The sequence below is a fragment of the Varanus komodoensis genome, unplaced genomic scaffold (assembly GCF_004798865.1).
Source record: "Varanus komodoensis strain SLA01 unplaced genomic scaffold, ASM479886v1 scaffold32, whole genome shotgun sequence".
NCBI classification, from domain to species: domain Eukaryota; kingdom Metazoa; phylum Chordata; class Lepidosauria; order Squamata; family Varanidae; genus Varanus; species Varanus komodoensis.
The window spans coordinates 1,149,310-1,174,374 of record NW_025335798.1 but is presented as its reverse complement, the minus strand read 5'-3'; the positions used below and the strand labels follow the sequence as shown (position 1 = coordinate 1,174,374).

Genomic DNA, 25,065 nt, shown 5'->3' with positions numbered 1-25,065 from the left:
GCTTAATAAGCCATGCACAGTGGCTTCTTTGTACCAGGAGCTGTGATGTTCAGGCACATTGTGGATCTGAAGCTACCTCCCTCCACTTCAGTCTTCCTGCAGGTATCCTGAGGACACTGCAGGAGTATAAGAGTTCCCCCCCTCTCCCCCACTCCCTGCTGCAACTGCAAGCCATTTTGATACACACTTTAACTCTTTTAAAAAAACTTGTCTGAAAACAAGCTATCATGCCCTCTTTTGAGATCCCAATGAAAGCATTCACAATATGCCCCTAGAAAGGCCCCCAGTGATACCTTGGAGGGGCTGCCCATGGCACCCCTTCTTCAAAAACAGCACTGCTTTTATACTAAAGGCACTCCTTATGCTTCCTTGCCCCACAAACTTCCCTGTGTGCATAAACGACAGGTGGGGTATAAACCTGGAGACCTCAGGGAAGGTATTGGCCAGGGCAGGGGGCTGCTGTACCCTTCTCTCTCCAGTGCCTAGCAGAGACTGAAAGCCAGCAATGGGAAGACACACACAACACCGGTGGGGGGAGGACTCAAAACGCCAGATCTCCCCCAAAACAAGGTAGTCATGTTGCAAGGAGGGCAGAAAGAGTGACTTTCCACAAAGTGCATTCTAACCACATCATTGTAGCACCATGTGCTCACTTTATAGACATTTGCACAAATCAGGGCTGATATGTTAGATTCAAGTTACTGATCAATACTGAATAATGAACATGAGAAATATGGAAGTATTCTTCTGTTACTGGCATATGCACATTCTACCTTGGTCACTCTGCATCGCTGAGTTACTTTCAGATTTGCCCAAAATTTGGGTCTCCATTTGCATAGATCGGGGCCTGCATTTTGTGCTAACTTCTTCTGACTTAAAAATAGAAAGCTGCATTATAGCTTGACTCAGAGCAACTTTGCACCAGAGCAGAGTTGATGAAAAGGAATCCATGAGGGTGAGATAAGCAAACCAGTTAGATTTTCATTTCAGTATAAGATTTCTCACACATTCTTAGATTACAGAGTCCTCATGTAGAGCAATCCTGAAACAGACACCAAATAACAGTAGCCATTTGTAGCTAATTAATAAATCACAATTAACCCACAATTTGCCAGGTTGCATACTATTTGTGAGCTGCTTCTGGTTTGCATATGCAGCCTCCAACTGACCAGATTAGAGGTTACTTCATGACACACAGCTATGACTAAAGGGTATGCTGTATTACCTGCCAGGATCTGGGTTATGAGTTAAAGCTTCATATGCTTGACTGTTATGTCCCAAATCCAAGTGGTGTTTGAAAATGCAAGTCCTCAAGGTAGCCTGTAATACATACATGGCAGTTACAGCAACTTTCCAGTAATTAGAAAAATAGCATAAACAAATTGTATAGGAGAAAGCCAATGTTTCAGCAATGGAAAAATCAGTCCCTTACTTGACTTCGCCAATCATCTGCTGCTTCTGTGATTGCTAAAGTAGCCAGCTGAATTATCAGCTCAGGTAGACCCATGGTGTCCAAAAGACGCAGAACCTAGAGAGGAAACATTCAGCCACTAATGTTTATACCTGAATTATTTGAGAAGAACTAACACAGTATTTTCTACAAGAGTAAGGGTTATATACAAGGGACAACAAGGACTATTTTTTCCATGGTAACAAAAATACCTTGTCATAGTACTGTAGCCGTGGGGTTGAAGCCATTTCTACATCCTCTGTTCTAATTAGTCTGTCTAAAAACTCTTCTTTTCCAACTTCTGAAGCCGCTTGACAGAAACAGTCCAGAGCCTAAAGAAAATCAGAAATCAAGCTAGCATTTCTTAACTATTACCAGCATACCCATATAACTGAATCAGTCCCATACTATTCTGTTACTACTATGCTAAGTATCAGGAATTAATTGTCTGTTAGAGTAGAACAGGAATGACTTCTAGAGGATAAGCTTTCTAGCAGAGATCCAGAGAACTGCATGCACACAAGGGCTTTTCAGCCCTCCATTTGTATCATAGCTACCATTCTCTCTCCAGAGGCTTCCCCCGAAGGTTAGGGAATAACATCAAACTATACCACCAAGAAGGAAAGTGGATATACAGTCAAATTCCTTTGCCTAAGGCTAAACTGGTAACACAAAGTCACCTCTGACTTTCTCTGTTGCTAAACTGTTCTAAAGTAATACAGTTTAGATTTCTCTGCATACATGAAGCTCTTAAAAAGATCAAATAACCTCTCTTGCATGTGATAACCTCTGTCTAAGCTATGGGCAAACTTGTAAGCAAAAAATTCTGGAGGGCCACAAGACCCATCATCTGTCATTGGCTATGCTGTCTAGAACTTGTAAGAGTTGTAGGCCAAAACATCTGAAGGGCTACAAATTGTGCACTCCTGGCCTAAACCAACTTCTCTTTTTTTGTGTGTCTCAAGTTAAACAACACTTTTCAAAAAATAAAATATTTATTGGCCGTAAAGCAGTCAAGTATTTACCTTGTGTCCTTCTCCCATAACAAGGTAGCAGCGTCCCATTATAAAACAGCATGATCCCACATTTGTGTGACACCAAGGATCCAACAAACGAATATATTCCTGATATAGAAACAATACCCACTAATCAGGTTATTTCTTAATTTCCACTGGTCTTAAGTAGACATATTTTAATGAAATCTGATTAAAAACATGGACTGGCAAGTAGCTAGGTTTGCTCCTGACCCTAAATTGTAGTGAACCAGCTGGTGTAAAGCAAACAGGCAGTTTTCTACAAATTTCACCTTCCCCACATATTCATCTGTGCCCTTCAGAAGTTTGTTCCAGGGGACTTGTAGGGCCTGCTAGAACAGTATACAAAGTAGCACTGAGGAAAACCAATGAAAGACTGTTGCCTGCTTCTGCCACTGGAGAACTTCATTAATTGGAGTCCCTCCCATAAACTGAAGAAGCCCTTTTGTTCACAGAAGGATAATTCAGGATGCAAGCCCTACTCTTTATTTTATGAACCAATTCATTACTCAAGATGAACAGCATGCATTGTACAAATAGTTTATAACACTTTTGTCTTAGAACAGAAGGCTGGTACAGACACAACATTAACTGCCTGATGATCATTAGCTAACAAGTAAGAAGCCAACCTTGGGAATAAGCACTCCCTTCCCAGGCTGAATTCCCCCTTATCCACGTAAGTATGTCCAATCAGTATTGCCTTCAAAAACGTTTTCAAGCCCTTGGTCCAGGAACTGAACTTAGATGGAACTGAATTAGTCAAACAGACAGGGAAAGAATGAATTTGCCCCAGCAAGCAGAAAGGGGATGAGGGAAGGAAGCACACATTCTTGAGACAGGTTTCCAACATACTAGCTTCTATATCTGTGCCAGTCAACACTTTGTCAAAGGTCATATTACTTTTTTAATTTCTGGGGAAAGTACATTGGTGCCCTGGAGCCTTGCAGAATGAAATGAGTTTTTGTTTTTTGTCAATTTACTATGAATCCATGGCTCACAATTTAGGAAATGGCTATTAATCATATGGCTATATATTATACCCACTATTCTTCTAATAGTATTTGCTGAGGAAATCAAGCAGAAGGGGGCCATTGTAGCTTGCTTGTGGGCTTCACATACATATTTGGCTTGCCACTGATGGAAGAATGTTTGCCTAAATAAACCTTTGGTCTAATCCAGCAGAATTCTTATGTACTCTGCAAATCTCTACCGCACAGGCACAGAAGTTGACAATTTTGAGTTATTTCAAGCCTTTTTAAGAAAGGTTGTCTGTTAAGGCTATGAACATAACCCTGCCTGGAAGACTAAAATTTGAAAAACTGGAAGGATACTTGACCTTTCAGCCCTCAAAAAGTGGCACTCAAGGCAACTTAAAATCATAAATAAAACTTGATTAAAAAAATAAGAAATGCATTTGAACCTACTTTTTCTTAGTGCAACATTTCAGCTACTTTTTAAATGCAGAATACACATAGCATCTCTACCAATAGTAAGCTATCACTTCGAACTGGGTTAGATTTCAACCCAGATTCTCACATTGAAAAAAAGTTTCTATATATTTTTCACATAAAAAACTCACCTGCAGCTGTGCATACTGACAAGTCCCCATTAAACATTCTGGAAAGAGGAAAGTGGGATTACTTGGCCACCTGAGGACTATATAAGGAATGTAAGCTTTTCAACTGATGAGAGCCAGTGTGGTGTAGTGGTTAAGAGCATGGGACGAGGACTCAGACGATCTGGGTTCTAGTCCCCGCTCAGCCATGGAGCCAACTGGGTGACTTTGGGCCAGTCACAGACCCTCAGCCCAACCTACCTCACAGGGTTGTTGTTGTGGGGTAAGAGAGGAGGAGAGGTGGAGGAAGAGAGATGATATAAGCTGCCTTGAGCCCTTTGTAGGAAAAAGGCAGGATATAAATCGAAAAATAAAATAAAAAATAAAATAAGACAAGACAAGTTTCCAATTTAATATACAGCAAGCCTGTCATATTCTGTGTAGTATACAAAGTGCTCCTAGGCAACACAAGCAAATGAATGGAAAAATGTTTATGATTAAGCAGGCAGCAGAGCAGGCAGCAGGGAGATGTAAGTGCACAGAAGTATGGACATGAGCTAGCCAATACTTGAGCATCTCCTTTACAAATCTGCTCTGTCAGATACATACTACGCACCTATCCTAAAAACTAGGATTGGCTGCTCATAACGCTATTCATTCTAGTCTTTGTTTCCTTTCATTCCTACTTCAAGAGAGGATAATTTCCTGTACAGCTCTGTTCTACAGATTTAGAACTGATCAGATCATTGCCCCAGCATATTTCAGAGGTTTTTTTTTTCAAATCTAAGCTAACCTGAAGGTTCATACCAGAACAGGGTTGGGAAATCTCGGGCTGGGACCCAAATCTGGTCTTCCAAAGGTTCCCAGATGACCAGGCCCCCTTTTCTATGATCCCACTACCTTTCCCTCCACCACAGATCGTTTGGTGGTTTCCCAGCTTTCATACAAGTTTCTCTTCTATTCTAAAAGGTTGAAATGCATCTTCCACAGTTGCTGGCAGTAACCTGTAATATGCAGGTATTTTTAGTAACTTGGCTCCACCCTGCTTTGCCTTCAGACCTGCCCACCAATTTCACCTAACTGAAATTCCACACTTGAGCTCAGAGAGGTCCTGCATCTCTGTGCAAGACAGAAAATGTAGCTTGCTGCCAACTCAAAAGAAAAGGATACAAAAACTGCAGGAGATAACTGGAAACTGCAGAAAACATTTGAGGCCAACTCAAACTCGTTTCATCCAAGGCTGCATTAGACTGGAAAAGCTGAGATATTATATGCTTTCGGGCTACCTCCTGAAAGAACAGTTCCACGATAGTTTGAGGGCTGGACACTAGAAAAGATTTAAAATTGTTACCAGGACCACTGTAACATGAGAAACTTGAGACCACTGTAACATGAGAAGCCTAGTCAAGCTTCTAGGCTAACCCTAACCCTGTAACAAACACATTTCTTACATGACTGCTCAATTTAAAGGCTTTCCCATCCTATCTTGTTTCTTTAATGAATCCAAGGGCATGGAGGGAACGAGCCATTACCTTAAATAAGAATTTTAGGTTTTGTTTTTGTAAGTAAAGAATTTGCATTTTTAGTCATAACATGAACATGTTGACAAGTAATAATTGGATTTTTCAATGTGATAATTTTCTATTTAAAACAATCCAACTAGTCAGAGGAAAAAGTGCACACCAATGTGCTGGTGTCATTTTAACAAAGAGCCAATAAAATTTTATCTGTATATAATGCAATCTCAATCAGGCTCCCACTACTTATATCACTGTTTTACATTCTAGTATGTGATACATCATATTGATGAGAATTTGTGAATGATTAAACACAAGTAATTTTACCTAATACATACAGTTATATCCCACTTCTCTTCTAAGGCCACTTTCCAGTAGTCTCCCAGGTAGGCATTGACCAGACCCAGACCTGCTTAGTTTTAGTAAGCTGACTACATCAAATTTCCACTGACCATGTCCTGGACCCCCTTAAATGTTACTCCCCCAATCCTGCTTGGGTTACATTCTGTGGTAAGGACACATGGCATTAACTTCCATGCCCACAACTGAGCCACTTAAACAGTATTGCAGTTGTGCAGGAGTCATTCATGACTCTTATGTGGTTTGGGTAATGTTTTAAGGGTTCTTTTGAGTCTCAGCAGTTGTGGTTCTTCAATCAATGTGTTTAGCATTATGTTGCTTTAAGGTTCCCTCCAAGACCCAGTAACATGATGTCTATAAAATCTATTATACCTTTGGTTAAATCTTGAATAATAGCTTTAATCGGTACAAAATTAACATATGTAAAACTAAAACTTAGAAAAAATGCTTAGAGTCCTTCTTACCTAGTTTGAGTGGTGTCAGAGCTGTGGAATCTGTCAGTCTTAATACAGAAAGATGCTGAAGATTGGATTCCCTAAAGAAAAATACATTACTTATCAAATTAGAAAAGTATTTTAAATTCTACCACTACAGTTCTAAAAAGATCAGGCCAGGATATGAAAAGACAGAATGCACACTTGCAATCTACAGCCACAGTGAGATTATTCTGTAATTTTCAGGGCCAGCGTAAAAGTCTTCATATGGTGAAGTAGCTGTAAGGGGTTTGTATGAAACAGCTCCAGCACATAAAAAGATGGAAGCTTGTGCTTCCTTTAAAAGAGCTTTCAACAATTTTCCCAAACATGACACTGTTTCCTCTCTCCAAAATGCTTTTTCACATGAAAACACCTCACCATGCAAAAATCACATGCCAAAACATGAAGTTTTACAATGACAAATGTTACCAAAAACTGAGGGAATATTCACAAGTTCAGAAATGTACTCAAGTACACAAACATGGAAATTACATTCAGGACAACAAAACTCATCTTCTGGAATAGAAACAAGCATACATTTTTAATGTTATTGGCAATTTAAATAATTCCCAAGCAAGTATCTACTTTCTGAGAGTAAGCTATGTAGTTTTAATAGGTAGGAAGTACCATCACTATAAACGTTCCATAAAAAATTAATTCTAAGCCACCGGTCCTGACTAAGGTGAAGGAAAAAAATGTTTTGCTAGGAAGAAAGTGAGAGTAAGAGAAACAGGATTCTGAAGCAGACTTAGCAGGAGCTAAGCAAACTTGCACAAACTGGCTTTCTTTTGTAAAAATGGCTTCCACTAACAGAATAGAAACTAACTGTTTGTACTTTGATATGTTAATTACAAACTAAACATTGAAAACTTACAGTTCATCAACTGGAACATCTGATGCCAAACGCTGACTTGCCCACCTGATCAGGTAGTAGGATAGTATCATATGAGATGTACGATGCAGCAGATTCTGTTGAGTATGGAATAGCTGACCTCCTCCCAAAATTGCCTAAAAGTATCACATTAATAGTCATTAAATGGCAAGTAAATTCACATCATTCAGAAGAGGTGTAACCATGTTTATCACAAATCCACACTTGGGAAAAATGGAATTTTTTTGGGAAAAAATGGAAATTTGGATTCATTGTCCCTTGGCAGGCAGGCATAATGTCAGAAACACCAATGCGCAGCCTTGTAGCAGTCAGACAACTATACAGTGGTGCCTCAGTTCACGACCAAATTGGGTTGCGAACAAAACATTCAGGAAAAAATTGACTCAGGTGGCGAACTCCGCATTGGGTGACAATTGCGATCATGCCCATCTTCACCCCCAGCACGAGCACAATCGCAGCCATCTGCCCCCCCCAGCACGGCCACGATTGCACCCATCTCCCCCCGCCCTGAGCATGCCTGCAATCGCACCCGTCTTCCCTGTGATTAAAAAAATATTTATAGAATGGATTAACCTTATTTACATTGAACCTTATGAGGGAATTTGAGTTGGCTCATGGCCAATTCAGGTAGCGACCAGAGTCATGGAACAGATTAAGTTACCACTGTATATCCTTGGCAGCCAGGAGGAAAAAAATTCATCCAACACAGATTAAAACTTTCTGTTGCTGCTCTGTTTCCTTTTCCTCTATCACAAACGAAGATAGATGGGAATTCCTGCAATCCTGTTTATGCCATTCTTTAGGGTTCCTATAGATGTTAGTGTTTGACATTGTACAATATTCTATTAAAGTATACTTACAGCATCTCCAAGTCGTAGCAAGAGCTGCTGCAAAATCAGCAAGTCCCGACAAATCAAGAAGCGGGTTATGGCCATCTTGTATACACACCGACACACCATATTTACTGTTGTGCTACTACCATAGAGCTGTGAAAGATGCATGCGCACGTTCAGGGGCTGAACTGTAGAAAGACAGAAAGGGAAACAATGTTTATTTGCAGACAAACAGCTTCCACTTAATTAAAATGATATGGGGAGCAACAGCAGACCCATTAGCCTCTCACCAATACTGAATCCTCTTTCCATTTCAACATCTGTCTCATAATCCATTTCCCTGACAAGCACCCCAATAGCATTGATTGGGTTTTTGATCTCTTGCAATTTGCTGTGAATATCTTCCATCAGATTCTCTCTGCAAGAAAACAAGCAAAGTGTGATTGATAGCTTCTCGTGAAGCCTAAACACAAAAAATAGTTATAATCAGGAAAGCAGACTGTCCCTCAGTTATGAGGTGTGGCATCCTTTTTTTTTTTAGCCAACTCTTAGCTTGCTATCCAATGGGTATTATAGCTGGCTGAGGGAAATTACAAGAAATAAGTAATTTGAAATTAACTCCAGCTTTAATGACTATTAAGATGCCCGTGCCAATTGCCAGGGAACAACCAATTCCATTTAAGTCCAGCCCAGAACGACCACCCACTAAAACTACATAGAAAGAAATCACCTAAATTTATTTATCCAATCAATTAAACTCAGTGAGGGAAATAAGTGACTCAAGTTTGATACATTGAGCTTGTGTGTGTTCAAAGCCCATGCTTACGTGTCATTGGCAATCAAATCTGTAAGGATCTGTTCTGCAGCTTTCTCTGGTGACTGGCGACGGCAGCAAGTCATTTCCATTGTGAGTGCCATCTCTACAGAGACTGAGTCACGAATTAATCGAAGGCACTGAACAAGGCTCAGAAGATCATGAGAAAACTCAGATTCTGCAACAGAAAGTTGTACAGAACTTGTTTCAGAATGGAGTCACTACTGATAATAAAGCAGCCAGCTGTGCAGGAAGAAAGAAACTGCAGTAAAAGTACAAGACATTTGTTATATGTGCAAAAGTGGCACAAAATACATTTTTTGTAAGTGCCTGCTCAAGTCAGCACAAACTCCAAAACACAGTTGTGAGTGAAGTACCCAAGTTATCTCAATCCCTGTGGTGCACAATCTTGAAAATCGGTAGGTTTTACATGTTTCATTCTAATCTTACAATTATCCATGTACAATGAGGCACCCTTTTTAAGTCAGTGCTCAGGGACTGCCCATCAGAACCTTCTGGGCACTGTTTATTATCAACTTTTGTTATTATCACTAACAAAGTTATTAAGAAGTGTATCCAAACCCATTTGTGTGTTCTCCCAGTTTGTCATGCCAAGCAATAGCATCATCAAATTCTGGAAGCAGCGTTAAAAAGGGGGTGATGGTAGGAATGAGCAACTCCAGAAACAAACATGATCAGAACAACATGGAGAGTAGAGAATACAGTGAAGCGGGTGAAGGTTTAGCAGTATCCTCTTGCAGCTAAACTTGTTTTACCAGATGTAGTGAAAAGGGTTCTGATTCTGCTGTGCACCCCATAATATAGTTAGCACACCTTGAACTGCAAGGAAAAGAGTGGTGACATATTTTCCATGCAGGGATCTCCTTGAACTGGCAGTGTGCATTTTCTATTTTCATATTTTTCATAGAAATGGAAGGAAAAACAGGGGAGTTAAATATGTATCGCTTACTTGGATCACCACTAAGGGAACAGCTCTGCTACACCTGGATAAATGTTTTTATTTATAGAATGGGGGAATGGCATTTTAGGGAAGTTACCAAGTCATTGCTTGACTCCAAGTCATCTTAAATTCTCTTCACCTGTCCCTTTCCTACTCAATACAAGGAAAAAGTAAAATAGACAAAAAGGTAGCAAGCAAGGAATAAAATCTTAATATAGATTTGGAAAATCTTAGGAAAAGGAGTGAGATGGGGTTATTCAGTGTTTCTTCTTGTGCCCATCCACATCTACCATGCTAAGATCATATATCACTGATCTGCAGAAAGCAACCAAAATGTGTCATTTCTAACTACTTCTGCTCCTTGCTTAGACTCTGCTGTGAAAACCTTGAAATTAAAATTACAACATCTTAAAACAATGTATTTTCTCCCTATCTCCATTACCATCTAAGCTGGCACTCTCAACTTCATTCATCAGTTGTTCATCAGGCAAGAGATAAAGGTGATCCATTTGAGAGCAGGGTACAAGAAAAGACAGGTAACCCTGTGGAGGGAAAAACTTGTTTATTTATGAACTCCACAGGAATATGGCTTGCTGTTAAGTTTAGATTGCATTTACGAATAAATAGAGGATACCAAGAATATATTAATTATGTGAAGAAAAAATCAATGCAACATTCAAAAAGCCTCCAAGTTTGGATGAGCTACATTGTCAGGGTTACAGATCTATTTGAAAATATACTGGCAAATAATTGTAGTATTAGATTCTACAAGAAGAAAAATTCAAATTACTTGCCTTAAAAATGTACATGATTTTGGATCCTTAATAAAACCAAGGACTATCTTAAGTGCTGATGATTTTTTCAGGAAGGAAAAACCCAATCTAAATTAAATATGCCATGACTATTTGTAACTACAGCCAGTGTGGCACTGTGATTAGGGTACTAGAGCAGGACTCAGGAAATGTGGGTTCTACTTCCGACTTAGTCATGAAGCTGTGTGACTTTGGGTCAGTCACTTCACAGAGTTGCTGGAAGGGTAAGATAGAGGATTATGTAAGCCACCTTGGGTGCATTGTAGGAAAAAAGGCAGGATATAAGTATAAGAAATAAACTCAAAAGCTGCCACACATAAGCTTGCATATTTCAGATACATGTGATGTAATTAGCCTTCAATATTATAGAGACATTATGGCCCAATTCTGAACCTCGTTTTATAAATCATCCATATTTGGTTTCCCATTTGTTAGATTCCTACCTTTTTTAGCAGACACACCATATTAGTGCTCTGATTAAAAAGAAGCGCAAGTGGTCGTGAAAGTTCTTCTTGGTATTGAAGGCAGTAAGCATAGAATTTTGACCAGAACTCTATTTGCAGTTGTCTAAATTCTTCATGTGAGAATTCATATTCAGTAACATTACCCTGGAACTAGGAAGAAAACAACAAGTTCATGCTAACTGTTGCTTATCAGATAATGACAAGAAACTTTTTAGCAAAGCCATTGGTTGATTACTCTTGAAATGAATATACCAGTAAAAGCTTGATGAATTATTACAAGGGACCAATGAAAGAATTGTTCCATTCTTCTACAAACCAACAAAAACTATTTCCTTTTCCCATCCTTAAATCAACCACATCAACTTATGTTTGGCTAAAATCATTATCATGGTATCCCATGGACAGAAAGTCAAGATTTTGTCCATTAGAATCAAGCTACATAATTCATACTAGAGACTGGAACCAGTGCAAGACACATCCCAAACACTGGCAGACTGAGCTAAGGACAACTTTACAAAAAGATCACAAAGTGCCTAGAGGTCTATCAGTTACAGTAAAAGGAGCTTGGAAAGAGAGAGAGTGTGGCATTGCTAGAGTCACAGTGACTGGGTTCCACAAGATAGTCAGGGATTTTTGAGAAGGACATACACAGCCATAAAATCTCTATAAAGCCATGTGGGGGTTTTTTACCTTAGTCCTGTCAAAAACTGTTTAAAAAATACCCCTTGATTTTGACAGTTGTCAGAAGTGCCTCTTAACTGGTGTGGGCTATGCTTTTGCAGAGCCTCAGGAAAGGTTGAAAAGCGGGACACTGGAAACTTTCTGATCCAAGCTCAGAAACCAAAGGATCTTGCTTGGCACCTTACCCAGTACTGGTCATACTATTTCTGCCATTTTTACATGTAGGTCACCAGTGTTGCACAACAGGTTGCTAATGTATTTGCATACTTTTCAGATTCAAAACAATGCTGTCTATGAATTTCTCTAGCTACATATGAAGATGGTTTGATAGAATTTCCTTTGAATAAATAATAGACAAGAACTGAGGCAATCTTACAAAAGAACGAAAAGAGGGGAAAGAAAAAAAGGTCTAAATAGAAATTGTACCTCATTTTCCAGAGCTATAGTAATTTCTTTTTTCAATTCATCCCAGGATAGGTCTGTGAGTCTCTCAGCTCCTTGAGAATATATCTGGGAAAAAATTGCAAGATATTTTATACTGTTGAGCCATGAATCATTTAGTTTCATACATGTATCCAGTATAAGATTGCTAGGTAAAGTGGCCTTCAAGATATACACTTCACAGGGAAAGTGAGAACAAACCAATACAGAGAAAACTAATAGAGCAGTAGACCAAATTACAGTTCTCTTTGTATGAACAGTGCCTTCACTCACGAATTGTCAGATCAACTCTTACCAAGAAACTGACAATACATCTGTTGGTTTTGCAGTTACTATCATTCTTACACAAATGAAATACAGCATGTGTTGTAGATTCCAACTCTATTGTTTCCAAATCCATTCTCCAAGGGCATCACTGGCCTCATTTCTAGAAATGTCCACTTTATATGGCAGTTTTGATAAATGTGATTAACCAGTATATTTAATGCCATTATTTAGCATCATGTATAGTTTCCACTGGATAAACTGCTATAGTGCCTTATAGTATGATCAATATTCCTCCATGCCATATTGCTTTCTGCAGAAACATCCACCCTAACCTTCAACCTGCTACACAAGTCCATCTGTTTCTCTTGTGAAGATTGGCAATATCCTTATTACTTTCTTCTGGCCCTTGTATTTTCTTTCCAACATTTTAAAGTTTATTCTAATAAGGATATCTTTCCTTACCACCACCTTGTCCCTCCAAATGTTGCAAGTTACTAGCATTTCACATCTTAATACACTTATTTTCCTCTCCCTTGACTACAGTTCTATTACTTTTCTAGTCCCAAAAATCATAAGTGAACTTATTACTGTATCTCCTCTCTTCCAAAAGATCAAGCCATCCAGTACTATATCAGTTCCCAAAGTCAAGCAAATCCTGTTTTTCCACAAGTCAATTTTAGTACCATGCAATTAATTAATTCTTTTCCTGGCAAGTTGAAATTTAGAATGAATTATGCCTCTACCTTCTCTGCGTAATATAGTTGCACTGTTGAGTAGTAATCTTCCATTTATATTTAATACAGTTGCATACTTAAATATATTAAGTAGTATACTTTTCCAGAGAATAGAACAGCTAATAAAAAGCATTACTTTTGATATATTTTTAATCAAGTGGGTTCCTCCCTACCTGCTGTCCCCCATCAAAAAGTTAGAGTATTTTATTAGCATCGGGGGGCAATTACTTAATCCATCTAGTATAAGTCCAAAACTCTGATTTTGCTTCACCACCATTGTAGTCAATCCCCCAAAAGCTAAATTATTTGATCAGTTCACAAAATCATGATAATTAGATTTCAAAAATAATTGCACTTTTATTTTCCTGTGTAATGGAATCCATTTTTAAAATATGCAGGAATTACTATATTCAAGTATTATTTAGGAAATACGGTGAGCTATTACCCAAAATGATGGAGACATCATAAACTGGAAACAGCACCTCAGTCTCAGGAGGGGAAGTAGGAAATCTCTCCCCTCTTCTGCCCCAACAGGCTCCCCAACAAATGTTAGCATTATTGCTCACCTGTAAAGCTTTAAGCAATGCTGCGTTTGTGAACTGGCCAGGCATGAAGATGGCCTCTGTAAATGTTTCCTGAAAGATTCACACAAGTGGAAAATATTTAAATAGAGCAGTAACATTCATTGAAAAATAACAGTATTTGCAGTTATTTTTTTGCAATAGAATTAGCTATGTGTTTGTCAAGAAACATTTGTTTTTCTATGCTGCTCCATAACCAGAGCATTATATTCTAGCAGTATCTCAACCTAATTTTTGGTTACTATTTCCAATATGCATGATGCCAACCATGCCTACTACATATCCCTTGAAGATGAGAAACAATAAAGCTTGCTACATTGTTCATAATACCTTAGAAATCCAAGACCTAAACAAGTTAAGAGGATATATAAGAATATTGATGAAAGAAAGAATAAAGAATAAAAATGGAAAAATGTAATAGAACAAGTAGTACATATTCTTTATAATATGCATTTAGTCACATGTGAGCACTGGAGCAAATATGTACACTTAAATTATAATGGAAACAAGGTATGCATGCTAATTAGCCAGTCAAGAGTCTTAAAGAAGACTGAATGTCTAAATGTTTCTGAAGATTAAGAATATCAAAGAGAAGATGTCTTAACTTTCAAATGTTCATGCTTGTATTTGCCTTCCTTCACAGGACTTGATCAGTTTTATATTTTTCCATAAGCATGAAAAAGTCTTTATACTTGCATTAATCCTTTAATGTAACATGCTCATTTTTGTTTTGCTGCTCCAATTCATGATTGATTTTTAAAAGATATTTTAGGATTTTTTTTTCATTATACTTATATGCCGCCTGTTTTCCTTCCAAGGAACTCAAGGCAGCTTACCCAATTCTTTTCATTCTTACCCTCAAAACAACTACTCTGTGAGGAAGGTTGGTCTGAGAATCTGTGATTGGCCCAAAGTCACTCAGTGAGCTCCATGGCTAGATGAGGACTAAAAATCCACATCTCCTGAGTCCCAGGCCCATGATTCTGACCACTTCACCACATTGCCTCCTCCAGTTACATAGATGCAGGACTATAGCTACTTCAACTATTTCATGGCCTCTTACCCGTGGGTCCTGGTCATCTCTAATATCCAGTTCTTCAGCTGGTAGGGGCTGTACAGAAACTTGGTTCCACTGACCTGCAACATTGCTGAAACAGGATTGAACCATTTATGTCAAACTTCCATATAAAGATGTGTTTGCAGATCCCTCTCCCACTTAATCTTGGCACTCTGAACATAAGACACTGACTTCACTATCGTCAGATTTCTTCTCTCTCCTATCCTCTCCCACTATCCTGCTTTTCATGGCATTTTGCCTGATGAAGAGATATGGTGATCTGAAAAGTTCACAGATTTTTGATGATTGCTGGTTGACTTAAGATATTACATTAATAAAAGTTTTGGAACATATATACAGTTCATAGAATTACTTCCATGTAGAAAAAAATACTATGATATGCAACCATAATCTTCCACTTACTTTTACCTACTTTTGACATGGCATAATATTTGCACTTACAGACTCATTGCTGTTTGTAGATGTGTTTTCCTCTACACATATACACAAGCTATCATTGGCCCTATCCCTTAACACCAAATTTAGTATTTGATGTCAGAAAGAGACTGAGGGGGCAAAACTTACTGCTCAAAATTGATGTATTTCACAGTGGTTTGGTTTTCATCTTCATGCCAAAGTGCCCAGATCTCTGCAGTAGTTAAGGCAAAGTCAACAAGTGTCTCCTAAGTGGAAAAAATATAATAGGGAATACATCACAACATTGAAGGGTGGTTTCGAACATAAATGAACCCAAGAAAGAACCCAAAAATATATGGAACATGAAGATTTTGTTGAATACCCTCCTGCAATCAGCATTGTCTGTGCTTAGGAGGGGATGTGTGACAGAAGGCAGAGCTCCATTGTCCCTCTCAGTGTGGAATGGATTATTTGCAAAATGCATGACATTTTCATCTGAAACCCCTTTAACTGCCTTGACCAAGTGCTACTGATTCCCACCTGAGAGGTGAACAGTGAAGATATATGATCAAGACTGTACCGATGACTCTCTGTGCTGACCAACTGGAAGACACAGAACTGAAAAAAATGCTTTAATTAGTGAAAATGAGGATGCAAAAAATTCTATGCTGTTTTACCAGACTTTGATGATTAAGATAATAGATCGTATTTAAGTTAAACGATTTAATATTTTTAAAAAGAGGATATTGTTAGTCATTATTCCCTTTTTGTAGGCTTTCTAACTACAGAAGAAGGCACAATAGACTCCCTATAGAAACACAGAAGCTTCAAAAGACTGAAGTCCCATCATACTCAAAAGGTCATTGGGACCCATCATTTAAAATTATTCTATTGCAGGAAACAAAGTATAATTCTGTTCTCTGAAGAGTCCTTATAAGTGTTCTATTTTCCCTTTTGCTTTTATTCTTCTTCACTTTAATGCCTTATGGCCATAGCTTATGGCCAGAAAATTGTGTATGTGGCCACAGTTGGTATATAGGTCTATATTGATACATACAGAACATACCTATCCTGGGCCAAGAATCTCCTACATAACCAAAGAAAATCTCTACTTTTTTTTAATTCATAAAGTTCAAACAGGCACTGTTGGCCAAGAACAATGTAACAGCATTTGATTGCTTGGAAATATATATTAGAAATTTCACCCCAGTAGTTCACCAATATGTATCTTATCAAGCACCAATGTATTGTAACTTTTCAGTTTTGAAAGCAAAATATTTTGGATACTGACAACATTTCCAAGATCCTTGTCTTATCCAGGATTATAAATCAAAAACTACAAAGTTTAGTAAATGGCTTTAACTACTCACTGCAAGCTAAAAAGGTCTTTAAAATAATTCTCATTCACATACATTCTTGAAATTCATATGTCATACAAGTGTCACACTTTATCATAATAGTTATCAGTCATATATATTTCAACTTAACAGTAAACAACACTCCAAAAAATCAAGAGATTCCAATACCTGGCCTTGTTTGGGTGCATGCAAATATACACCAATATAAAGCCCCAGTGTCTCAGAATATGCCAGCTGTAATTTGTGCCCAGTTCCAGCAGCAAATCTCAGGTCTTTATTTACAGGCACAAACTCCAACATATCAGCCACCATCAGACACATTTGATCCTGCCAAGATAAAATGCCAGATGAGTAAACAAGATGAATACATACAACAAGTGTTTGAACACAATTAGTAAAACAGCATGAGGCACTAGGTAGGCATTTCACTGCATCCTTTCATTGTTCCCAGCCCATGAAATCTTACGTCTTGGTATTATATTTCTTTATTTGTCCCTGGCTCCTGTAGCATGTTTGTGTCTACTTCTGTTTTTGAGAAAGTAACACTAAGCTAACAGCTGCCATTTGCAAGATCACCCACTGATACTATCCCTGTCATCACCATCAACCTCTTGGGGTGCTTTTAAGTCTTCCAAGTCTACATGATTATTATGCAAAGCATAAAATGCAAGATCCGGAATTTAAGTGTGTCCCCAATACTTGTAATTTTCTTCACTCCTTCTGCAAAGCCACAGAACCACTTCCCCCACTGCTCCAGAAAATCAAGCCACTAGGAACAGGTTTTCAGAGTATGGGGCGGGGGGGGAGATACACAAGACCATCTCCTCCTCCTCCTCGGCAGCAAAAAAGCTCCACTGGGTTAAAAATATCATAGCGATTGAACTTCTATCTATAGAAGGCTTTTACTGATCTAACCTATGGGTTTGAACATGATGTTGGTTCATCTTCACAGCAGACAAAACTATTGGTTAAAGGTACAAAAATAATGAATGAACCAAACAAAAATGTGCACAATGCTGTAAGAGAATAGAGAGGTGACCCTGATACATGCCTCCATAGTGCTTTCTAATGCCCTGTATAAAAAAGGCCCCTGGTATCAGCGTAGCCACCCCCCAGCCCCATGAGCACTGGCCAAAGCAAAGTAGAACAGGACTTCTACCAACCTGCGCAGATACCAGCGCAGCACCTCCATTTCCAGCTAGAGGCCTCTGGGCAGATCAAGTCCACCCCCTCCTTCTCTAGATTCCTGAATTATATTTCAAATAGTAAGCAGATCCTCTACAAAAATTGGCTGTGACAAACTACAAACAAAAGCCTTAATTTGACTTTGCAATCATCAATGAGTTTTGCAAATTTAAAATTCAACATGGTGGGATAAAATGAACATTATCTCACCAGTTTGGGAAAGAACACTGATGCATTGTGGGTTCATTTTAAACATCAATTTCATAGCTACAAATATGCACAGAACAGTGAACAGCAGGTATTTCTGCTGACCCTTTTGTCATGTTACCTAAAGACACTGAGCTTCAGATTCAGCTGAAGCTTACAAAAATTCATGGTTTGCCAAGGCCTTTGGACCACCATAGGTTTAATTCCTTAGCTAATATGAAAGTATCACGGAAGCACATACTATCTCCAGTCTATTACTAATGTATCTTGCAAGTAACAAGCAACTTGTTGATGTATGGAAATTATCACTGCTCATACGGATTATTCACATTGGCAATACTAACCATTAGTCAATCATTAATCAGAAATACAAATTCCACTCACTTTGTAAGACCACATTCTAAGTTTATGATCCTGGTAGAGTGCAAAGAGGAGGGCATCATGCTCACGACAATGGACACATAAGCTAATGGGAAGGTCTGAAAGACTTGGGTCCCCTCTGGAAAAACCAAGAATTTAAAAAGATTTTTTTAAAAATAAAATACAGAAGTAGGTGGAGTTTAAAAGATAACAATGCAACAAAGTACTTGACAACTTTTATTGAAGGAAACCTATAATTAAGATTTCACTACAAATTGGAAGGATACTGTTATGAATAACTGGAACAGCATTCAATTTCTGATATCTCCCTTGAAAGCTTTCTACACTTAAAGATGGCCAAAACTTATTTTAAATAAATAATTATATACATATCATCAATGGTATTCCCCATTTCAGATCCCGAAGTGCTTTCACCTGTACTGAGCCACTACAAATGGGAAACAGATTTCTAATGTAGGACAGGCTTTACTGAACTAAAGATATACTATACAAGAGAGGATCAGTGTAATTAAGTTTATAATGAACAGTAGCCTAAAATGCATCACAATTCAAAGATATATTGTGACATTTCTCTCAAAAGCACAATCCAAAACAAAAAAAAATGTCCACCAACTCCTACAATGCCCCAACTTAGCCACGCTAGAAGTTGCTGGGCATCTTGCAGTCTATGCATGCAAAGGGTTGCACCTTCAATTTTCAATTAACCCCCTCCATTCAAGTCATGAGACAGCCAAACTACATCTATAAGTAAACCATTTAAAGTAACCTTAAGTCCTGGCTCTACCTAGTGCCAAAACCCAGCTCAAATAAAAAGGCTTTAAAGCAGTTCCAAAACTGCACAGGTTGAGTCTTCAATAGGTCACTATAGGAAATATATCCATTCTGCTTTTGGCTGGGCTGTCAAGAGAACATTATTAGTTATGCCCACACTAAGAAAGCAGCTGTTAATGCAAAGTAGTAAGATTTTTTCCCTTGAAATGCTACTCCCCCTTCAGGAGAAGGTCACCATATTCTGCCACACCTAAAGCTTCCAAGAAATCATCAGGAGCAGCTCCACAATACACATGTTAGAGCAAATCAGTCTCTAATTTACAAAGACAAATTATGCAGCCTTCTTAATAGATGAAAGAGAGCATACAAAAAGTTAAAAGACACACTTCCTAATTGGGCTATGGGAGGTTCTGAAAACACTCTTGGACTCTCCAGCAATATGTAATCTATCTGAAATACTGAATCCAAATGAACCTCAAGACTTCAAATTTAAGTAGAACAGAAAAGACTGAGTCCCTTCTGCAGATCACTGCTCCTTCAGAGAGACAAGGCATGTTCAAGATTCTTCTTTATCAGGAGTAAGCCACCATTTCATTTTATATTCTTAAGACAGCTGGACTAAGAAAGAGCAAATCACACTTTATTTAGGGGACTTCTATGCCGCCCCATTAGCCGAAGCCTCGGGGCAGCTCACAAACCATAAATAAATAGAATACAACAAAACTATATAAATTAATATAAATTAAGTCGCCCTGGCCAAAGAATAAAATAAATAATATTAACAATTAAAATAACATTTGAATAAAAAGGTCTTCACTTCCAATGTTTAATAAAAGTCTTGCTAACAACCTAGACCTGGTTAAAACACCAGATACAAATTGCTTTAAAGATTTCATATGGTCACTGATATATAACACAATTCAAGAAGTAGAACTGTAGGATTAATGGGAAGCCAAGTACTTATTCAGTTGAATTTTAGCTCTACTACTTGCTATGGCATAGACTGTAAGAATCTAATTAATTGTTATAATTTGCCTTTATTGTTTACAATCAAGTTACTAGCCTGATGGCTGTGGGCATCCAACCTGTAAACAAGCGCTGCATGACCGAACTCTGTTTCAACTCCACAACTGAAGTTGATGCCATCCCTAAAAACAAGAACACAAATTAGCAATTCTTTCATATATAGCAAATAAAAGTGCAGTTACACCAGATGTATAGTCCTTGTGATTACTACACAGTCAATATCCACTTAATTTTACTACCCATTTGAAACATTAACAATGGATGTCCGAAAGGAGATCTTGCTGCTAGCCCAGAGACAATGTGATAAAACAATATAGTAAGAACAAGCAACTTTGTGGTTCTATGAACCATTTCCCACCATCCTGAAATCCACAGGGGTGCACCAATGCTGCTGTACTGCTGAATTCACTGCTGACATTTGGCAGTGTATGGCAAAAGGAAACAATTTCTCCTCAAAATGATGGATGTGGGAAGCAGGCACCCACTGAAGCAAAATTTGTGTTCCTGAACAAGAGTGAGGTTTTAAAAGGTTTGTGCTCCTCACACACCTGGCCTTAAAGAGAAATCTTGGCAACCATGCAACACGAAATATCAGCAGCAAATTCAGCAGTAGAGTGGTGGAGAGGAAAATATAGGCCACAAAAAGGGGAACAGAGACCACAGGTGGGCTGCATGTTGCCTGTTCCTGCTCTTCAGTGAAAAACTGAAAGGCATTCTATATTACAGTATATATAACTACTCATCTAGTCATGGTTTAAAAAAAAGACTAAGAAAAACCCATCCACTACAAGGAACACACAGAAAGAATAGAATGGAAGTAGTAATATTGGCATTTGAGTTATCATGTCTGCAAAGCAGTGCCTACATTCCCTTTACAGCTTAGTACTTCAGTTTCCCTTTGCTGAATAGTTTAGTACACAAACTTCTTAAAACATAGTTCTGCAGATGTTTGGAGTGTGTCTTTCCTTAAAAGACTTAGAAAATATTTAAGATTACCCTAATATAAGATCTGTTTGATGTGAAATTTTGAAATTTTCAACTGAGGAGAAAAACAAACAACCAAAATCGTTTAAATCAGCTTATTCTCTTACCATAAGCATCATGAGAAGGCAGGTTAAGGACAAAAATCCCACCAGATGCAGATGGCAGAGCAAACATTGCTCCTCCATCACTGGTAAGCCAAGCTGCTGAAGCAACCGAATTAGCTGACAGCCCAGGAACTGTAGGGATCACACAATAGTTCGATGGATCTCTAAAATGAACTTTTCCAATATCTGTGAAAACAGACTGCATGTGACTTTCTGTTATCAGCTCCTGTAAGAAAAAAAAGGTTAGTTAGCTACAAGAAGCTTGGAAAAACCAAGAAGTTTAAGTCACACATTAAATTCTACTCAAATTCCTCTTGTATGATATATGATTGTGATCTTAAACTGTAGCAAGGGATTAGAAGAATGGTTAGCATGAGGGTGGATAAAAAGCAGTCAGTTATGAGTTATCATAGGAACACAGAAAGCTGTTTTATATAAGTTCAAACTATTTGTCCATGTAGCCCATTATGATCTACTTTGACATTAGTTCCTTACAGCATCAAACAAGTCATCCATATTACCTGCCTCTCAGATCCTTCCTAATGGTGGCAGGGACTGAATGGGGACCAGCTGCTTGCCAAACATATTACCAAATTATTTCAGCATGAACACATTAAAATACTTCACAGCTCATCCCACAAAGCCTTAATTTAGATAATTCTTTAAAACAATGTATCCCAGTCATTAATCTATAGTTAATTATTGGCCTTGACACCAGGAACAGACACCAGGGAGCATATGTTAACCATAGTTTAGCAATTCAGACATCACAATATGCTATAATTAGAATTTAAAAGAAGATAAAACACAAGGAAAGGAAAAGTCATGAATGTCACTTGCTTCTGATATTTCTGAAAAAAAATTTGGAGTGTTACCTGAACCAAATATGTTAAAAGTCGCACAGGCTTAACATCAAAATGATTTTGCCAGTACATTTAATAATACTCTTGGAAGAATTTGATGCAATAAATAAAGGTAATGGAACAGATTACTTACGCTCCTATACATCCGAGTGGGATGTGGTAACATCAGCCTGTGCACTGTTTGATTGGTTAGAATCAAGATAACAACATGATTCTGAGTTTCAAAGATATGTACTCCTCCAGGTATGAGACTACAGTTCTGAAATTTGAGCTGAACAGCATTGTTCAAAAGGTTTATATCAAGGGACTCCTCCACCAGTTCTAAGGTTCCACCAGAAGTAGCCCTGCAAAAGAAAACAAGTCCATTCTTACAGTTACATATTTATAGATTCCAATCAAGTCCAATGTCTGTATGCATGGAGGACATGATGCAGAGACAAGCCTTGGGAATCAGATGTATGTGCTTCCAAGGCATAATATTGGCCACTTTATTTTAAATTCCTTTTCTAATTACTGCCCCCCAAACATGGAAATTTGCCCTTTTCACAGCAGCTGTACACTGAGTTGTCATTTTCTTCCAGTTATCCACTAGAGTCATAAGATCTGTTTGTTTTTTCTCCTCAGAACATTTCCAACTGATCCCTCCTGCTCCACCATAACCTATCTGCATCTGACTCACCATGTATTTCTGACATGTCTGTTGATTATTAATTTTAAAGTCAATGTCAGTTCCACTGTCACATTTCATTACAGCCAATGGATATTCAATTCACCAGTAACTCTTTACTATGTCACTTGTTCATATAGGCTTTTCATTCCCACACCTCAATGCTTGTTTTAATTTAACGAGCAAAGGCAAAAAATACTTGTCACAAGTACTCTCCTTTCCTTGTTTGGGTATTGTGTTTTCAGCTCTCTCAATATTTCCCTCTCTTTCTCTGGTATGTAATGCTGCCATTAGGAATTTAATTCCCATCTTATTAACTTCTCCCACAGTATTGTACTCATGCTACAATATGTTCATTGGACTATGTGTTCCTGAGGATGAGACACTGATAAGTAAACAGCCTATGACTCTGAGATAACAAACAAATAAAACTTTATTTGTACAAGCATACTGGTTTCAATGTGTTCAGTAACTTATTTCTTAAAGAGAATAGAACAGTATAACCAATTCTAACTGAGATATATTACTCTTCCCCTGTACAAATACTCCTCACACACTGATCCTCCTTTTTCTCCTGCGCTCAGGTTTCTGTCAGCTTCTATCTCTCACATCTTTTAATACTGGACAATATGGAGTTGTGACTCTCCCTAGTCACTAATATATCCAAACATACTACTTTCTTAAGATTCTTAAATGCATTTCATAGCACTCTATGAGATTCTAATGAGAAGGCTGCCTCTTAAGGGCACTGACAGACCACAACAGACTGTTAAGGACTGACTGATAACTTTCCTTCTCTCACATTTCCAAGAGCTCACACACTCTCAGTCACCAACCAATCATGTCACTCACTCACCTCTTTTACCCCCTTACTATTCTGAAACTTACCAAATATTTAAAGGAACACACACAGCACTTCAAATCATCACAGTACTAGATTTATTTTGATGTGAACTTGGAACAGATTTTTGGGATTTCACTATTGAAAACAAAATCAACTTCAGCTGGCCAAGTCCTGTTCCCTCCCAACAGACAAATGGATGAAAGGTTCAGAGAAGAAGCATGCTAATGAGGAAATTATTCACTTGCTTAAGCTAGGACCATATGCAATGTTAACCTAACTTAACCCGCACTTATGACAAGTCTACTCTAAGTAGGCCTAACATTGGACCCCCTAGAAGTCCCTTAACAGATTTAACAGGTGGCAGCTGTAGCATTGACTGACAAACTATCCAGCTATGAAGTGGTGGGCTGCAAGGCCAATGCCTCCGACCACTCACCAGTGAATGAAACGATTTCTGGTCACCGAGCCCAGCTGAGCATTCTCCAGGTACCAGTATCCGCCCGCGCTGTCAGCATAACGCACGGCTGTGGGGGAAGCTCCACCACCTGCAATGGATGGAGAAGGGACGTAGGTCAGCCAACATGCGCGATAGGAAGTAACACTGCTACAGCTGTCAAATCATACTGACGGACGCCTAGCAACCCACACCCAATGCCCCCTTCGGAGCTTAGCACCTGGGAGGCTGAACACGAGCTCCCGAATCCTGCGCCGCGCGCCCCGCTCCGCCCCACTGAGCTCCAAGTAGCCGCGCTCCACCAGTCCCACAGCAGCCGCTGCAGTCGCCATCTTCCCTTCCCGCGCGCGCCGCCGCAAGGGCTCACGGGATTGTCAGAAGGGGGCAGGCTGAACAGCGGCGGCCTCCGCAATGCATCATGGGACACAAGCAGTCCGAGGTGCGTGGAGGGAATCGATATGAATCCCTGTCGAGCAAAGAGTTAAAGGGAAGGGCGGCGCACGGAAAAAGAGGGTGTGATTGTGACAACACAGAAGCCGATCCCTTTCCTGGCTCGCGCTTGTTGCAGGTTCTGAGGTCGAAAGCGTGGCAAATGTTTTGGCGCACCATCCACCCAGCGTTCATTGATTGTATTTAAGCCTATTTTAGAGTAGAAAAGACTCCTGGTACAAACAAGCCTGTCAGCTGAGCATCGGTTTGAAAAAGGCCGTTACAGCCACTTCCCTTACAGGTGTCCTGCCTTGTGACTCCAGGAACCACTTCCCACTAATCAAAGTCTGGTGCAGCCAAGTGGGATGGGGATATCGTGGCAAGCTCAGACCCTCAATATCCCTACAGGTGGGGAGGCAATGTCAGAAGACTTTGTATAAGTAAGC

General features: G+C 38.9%; 1 protein-coding gene across 3 annotated transcripts in view; it reads right to left on the bottom strand.

The window, feature by feature from the left end:
* The window catches only part of NUP160 (nucleoporin 160), a 36,227-nt gene extending 11,693 nt beyond the window's left edge, over positions 1–24,534 (bottom strand). For all 3 annotated transcript variants that reach the window (XM_044438247.1, XM_044438248.1, XM_044438249.1), the window contains exons 1-25: positions 24,411–24,534; positions 24,173–24,281; positions 22,359–22,569; positions 21,366–21,588; positions 20,312–20,396; positions 18,481–18,595; positions 16,873–17,031; positions 15,887–15,964; positions 15,515–15,612; positions 14,936–15,020; positions 13,858–13,926; positions 12,276–12,359; positions 11,148–11,318; positions 10,335–10,434; positions 8,944–9,109; positions 8,408–8,535; positions 8,145–8,305; positions 7,267–7,400; positions 6,381–6,451; positions 5,210–5,366; positions 4,064–4,133; positions 2,476–2,574; positions 1,663–1,782; positions 1,433–1,528; positions 1,226–1,320 (exon numbers count right to left, since the gene is read on the bottom strand). In XM_044438247.1, the coding sequence (XP_044294182.1) occupies positions 1,226–1,320; positions 1,433–1,528; positions 1,663–1,782; positions 2,476–2,574; positions 4,064–4,133; positions 5,210–5,366; positions 6,381–6,451; positions 7,267–7,400; positions 8,145–8,305; positions 8,408–8,535; positions 8,944–9,109; positions 10,335–10,434; positions 11,148–11,318; positions 12,276–12,359; positions 13,858–13,926; positions 14,936–15,020; positions 15,515–15,612; positions 15,887–15,964; positions 16,873–17,031; positions 18,481–18,595; positions 20,312–20,396; positions 21,366–21,588; positions 22,359–22,569; positions 24,173–24,281; positions 24,411–24,522 (2,996 nt within the window). In that variant the 5' untranslated portion in view covers positions 24,523–24,534. The remainder of the gene's footprint in view (positions 1–1,225; positions 1,321–1,432; positions 1,529–1,662; positions 1,783–2,475; positions 2,575–4,063; positions 4,134–5,209; positions 5,367–6,380; positions 6,452–7,266; positions 7,401–8,144; positions 8,306–8,407; positions 8,536–8,943; positions 9,110–10,334; positions 10,435–11,147; positions 11,319–12,275; positions 12,360–13,857; positions 13,927–14,935; positions 15,021–15,514; positions 15,613–15,886; positions 15,965–16,872; positions 17,032–18,480; positions 18,596–20,311; positions 20,397–21,365; positions 21,589–22,358; positions 22,570–24,172; positions 24,282–24,410) is intronic.
* Between the last annotated feature and the right edge of the window lie 531 nt (positions 24,535–25,065).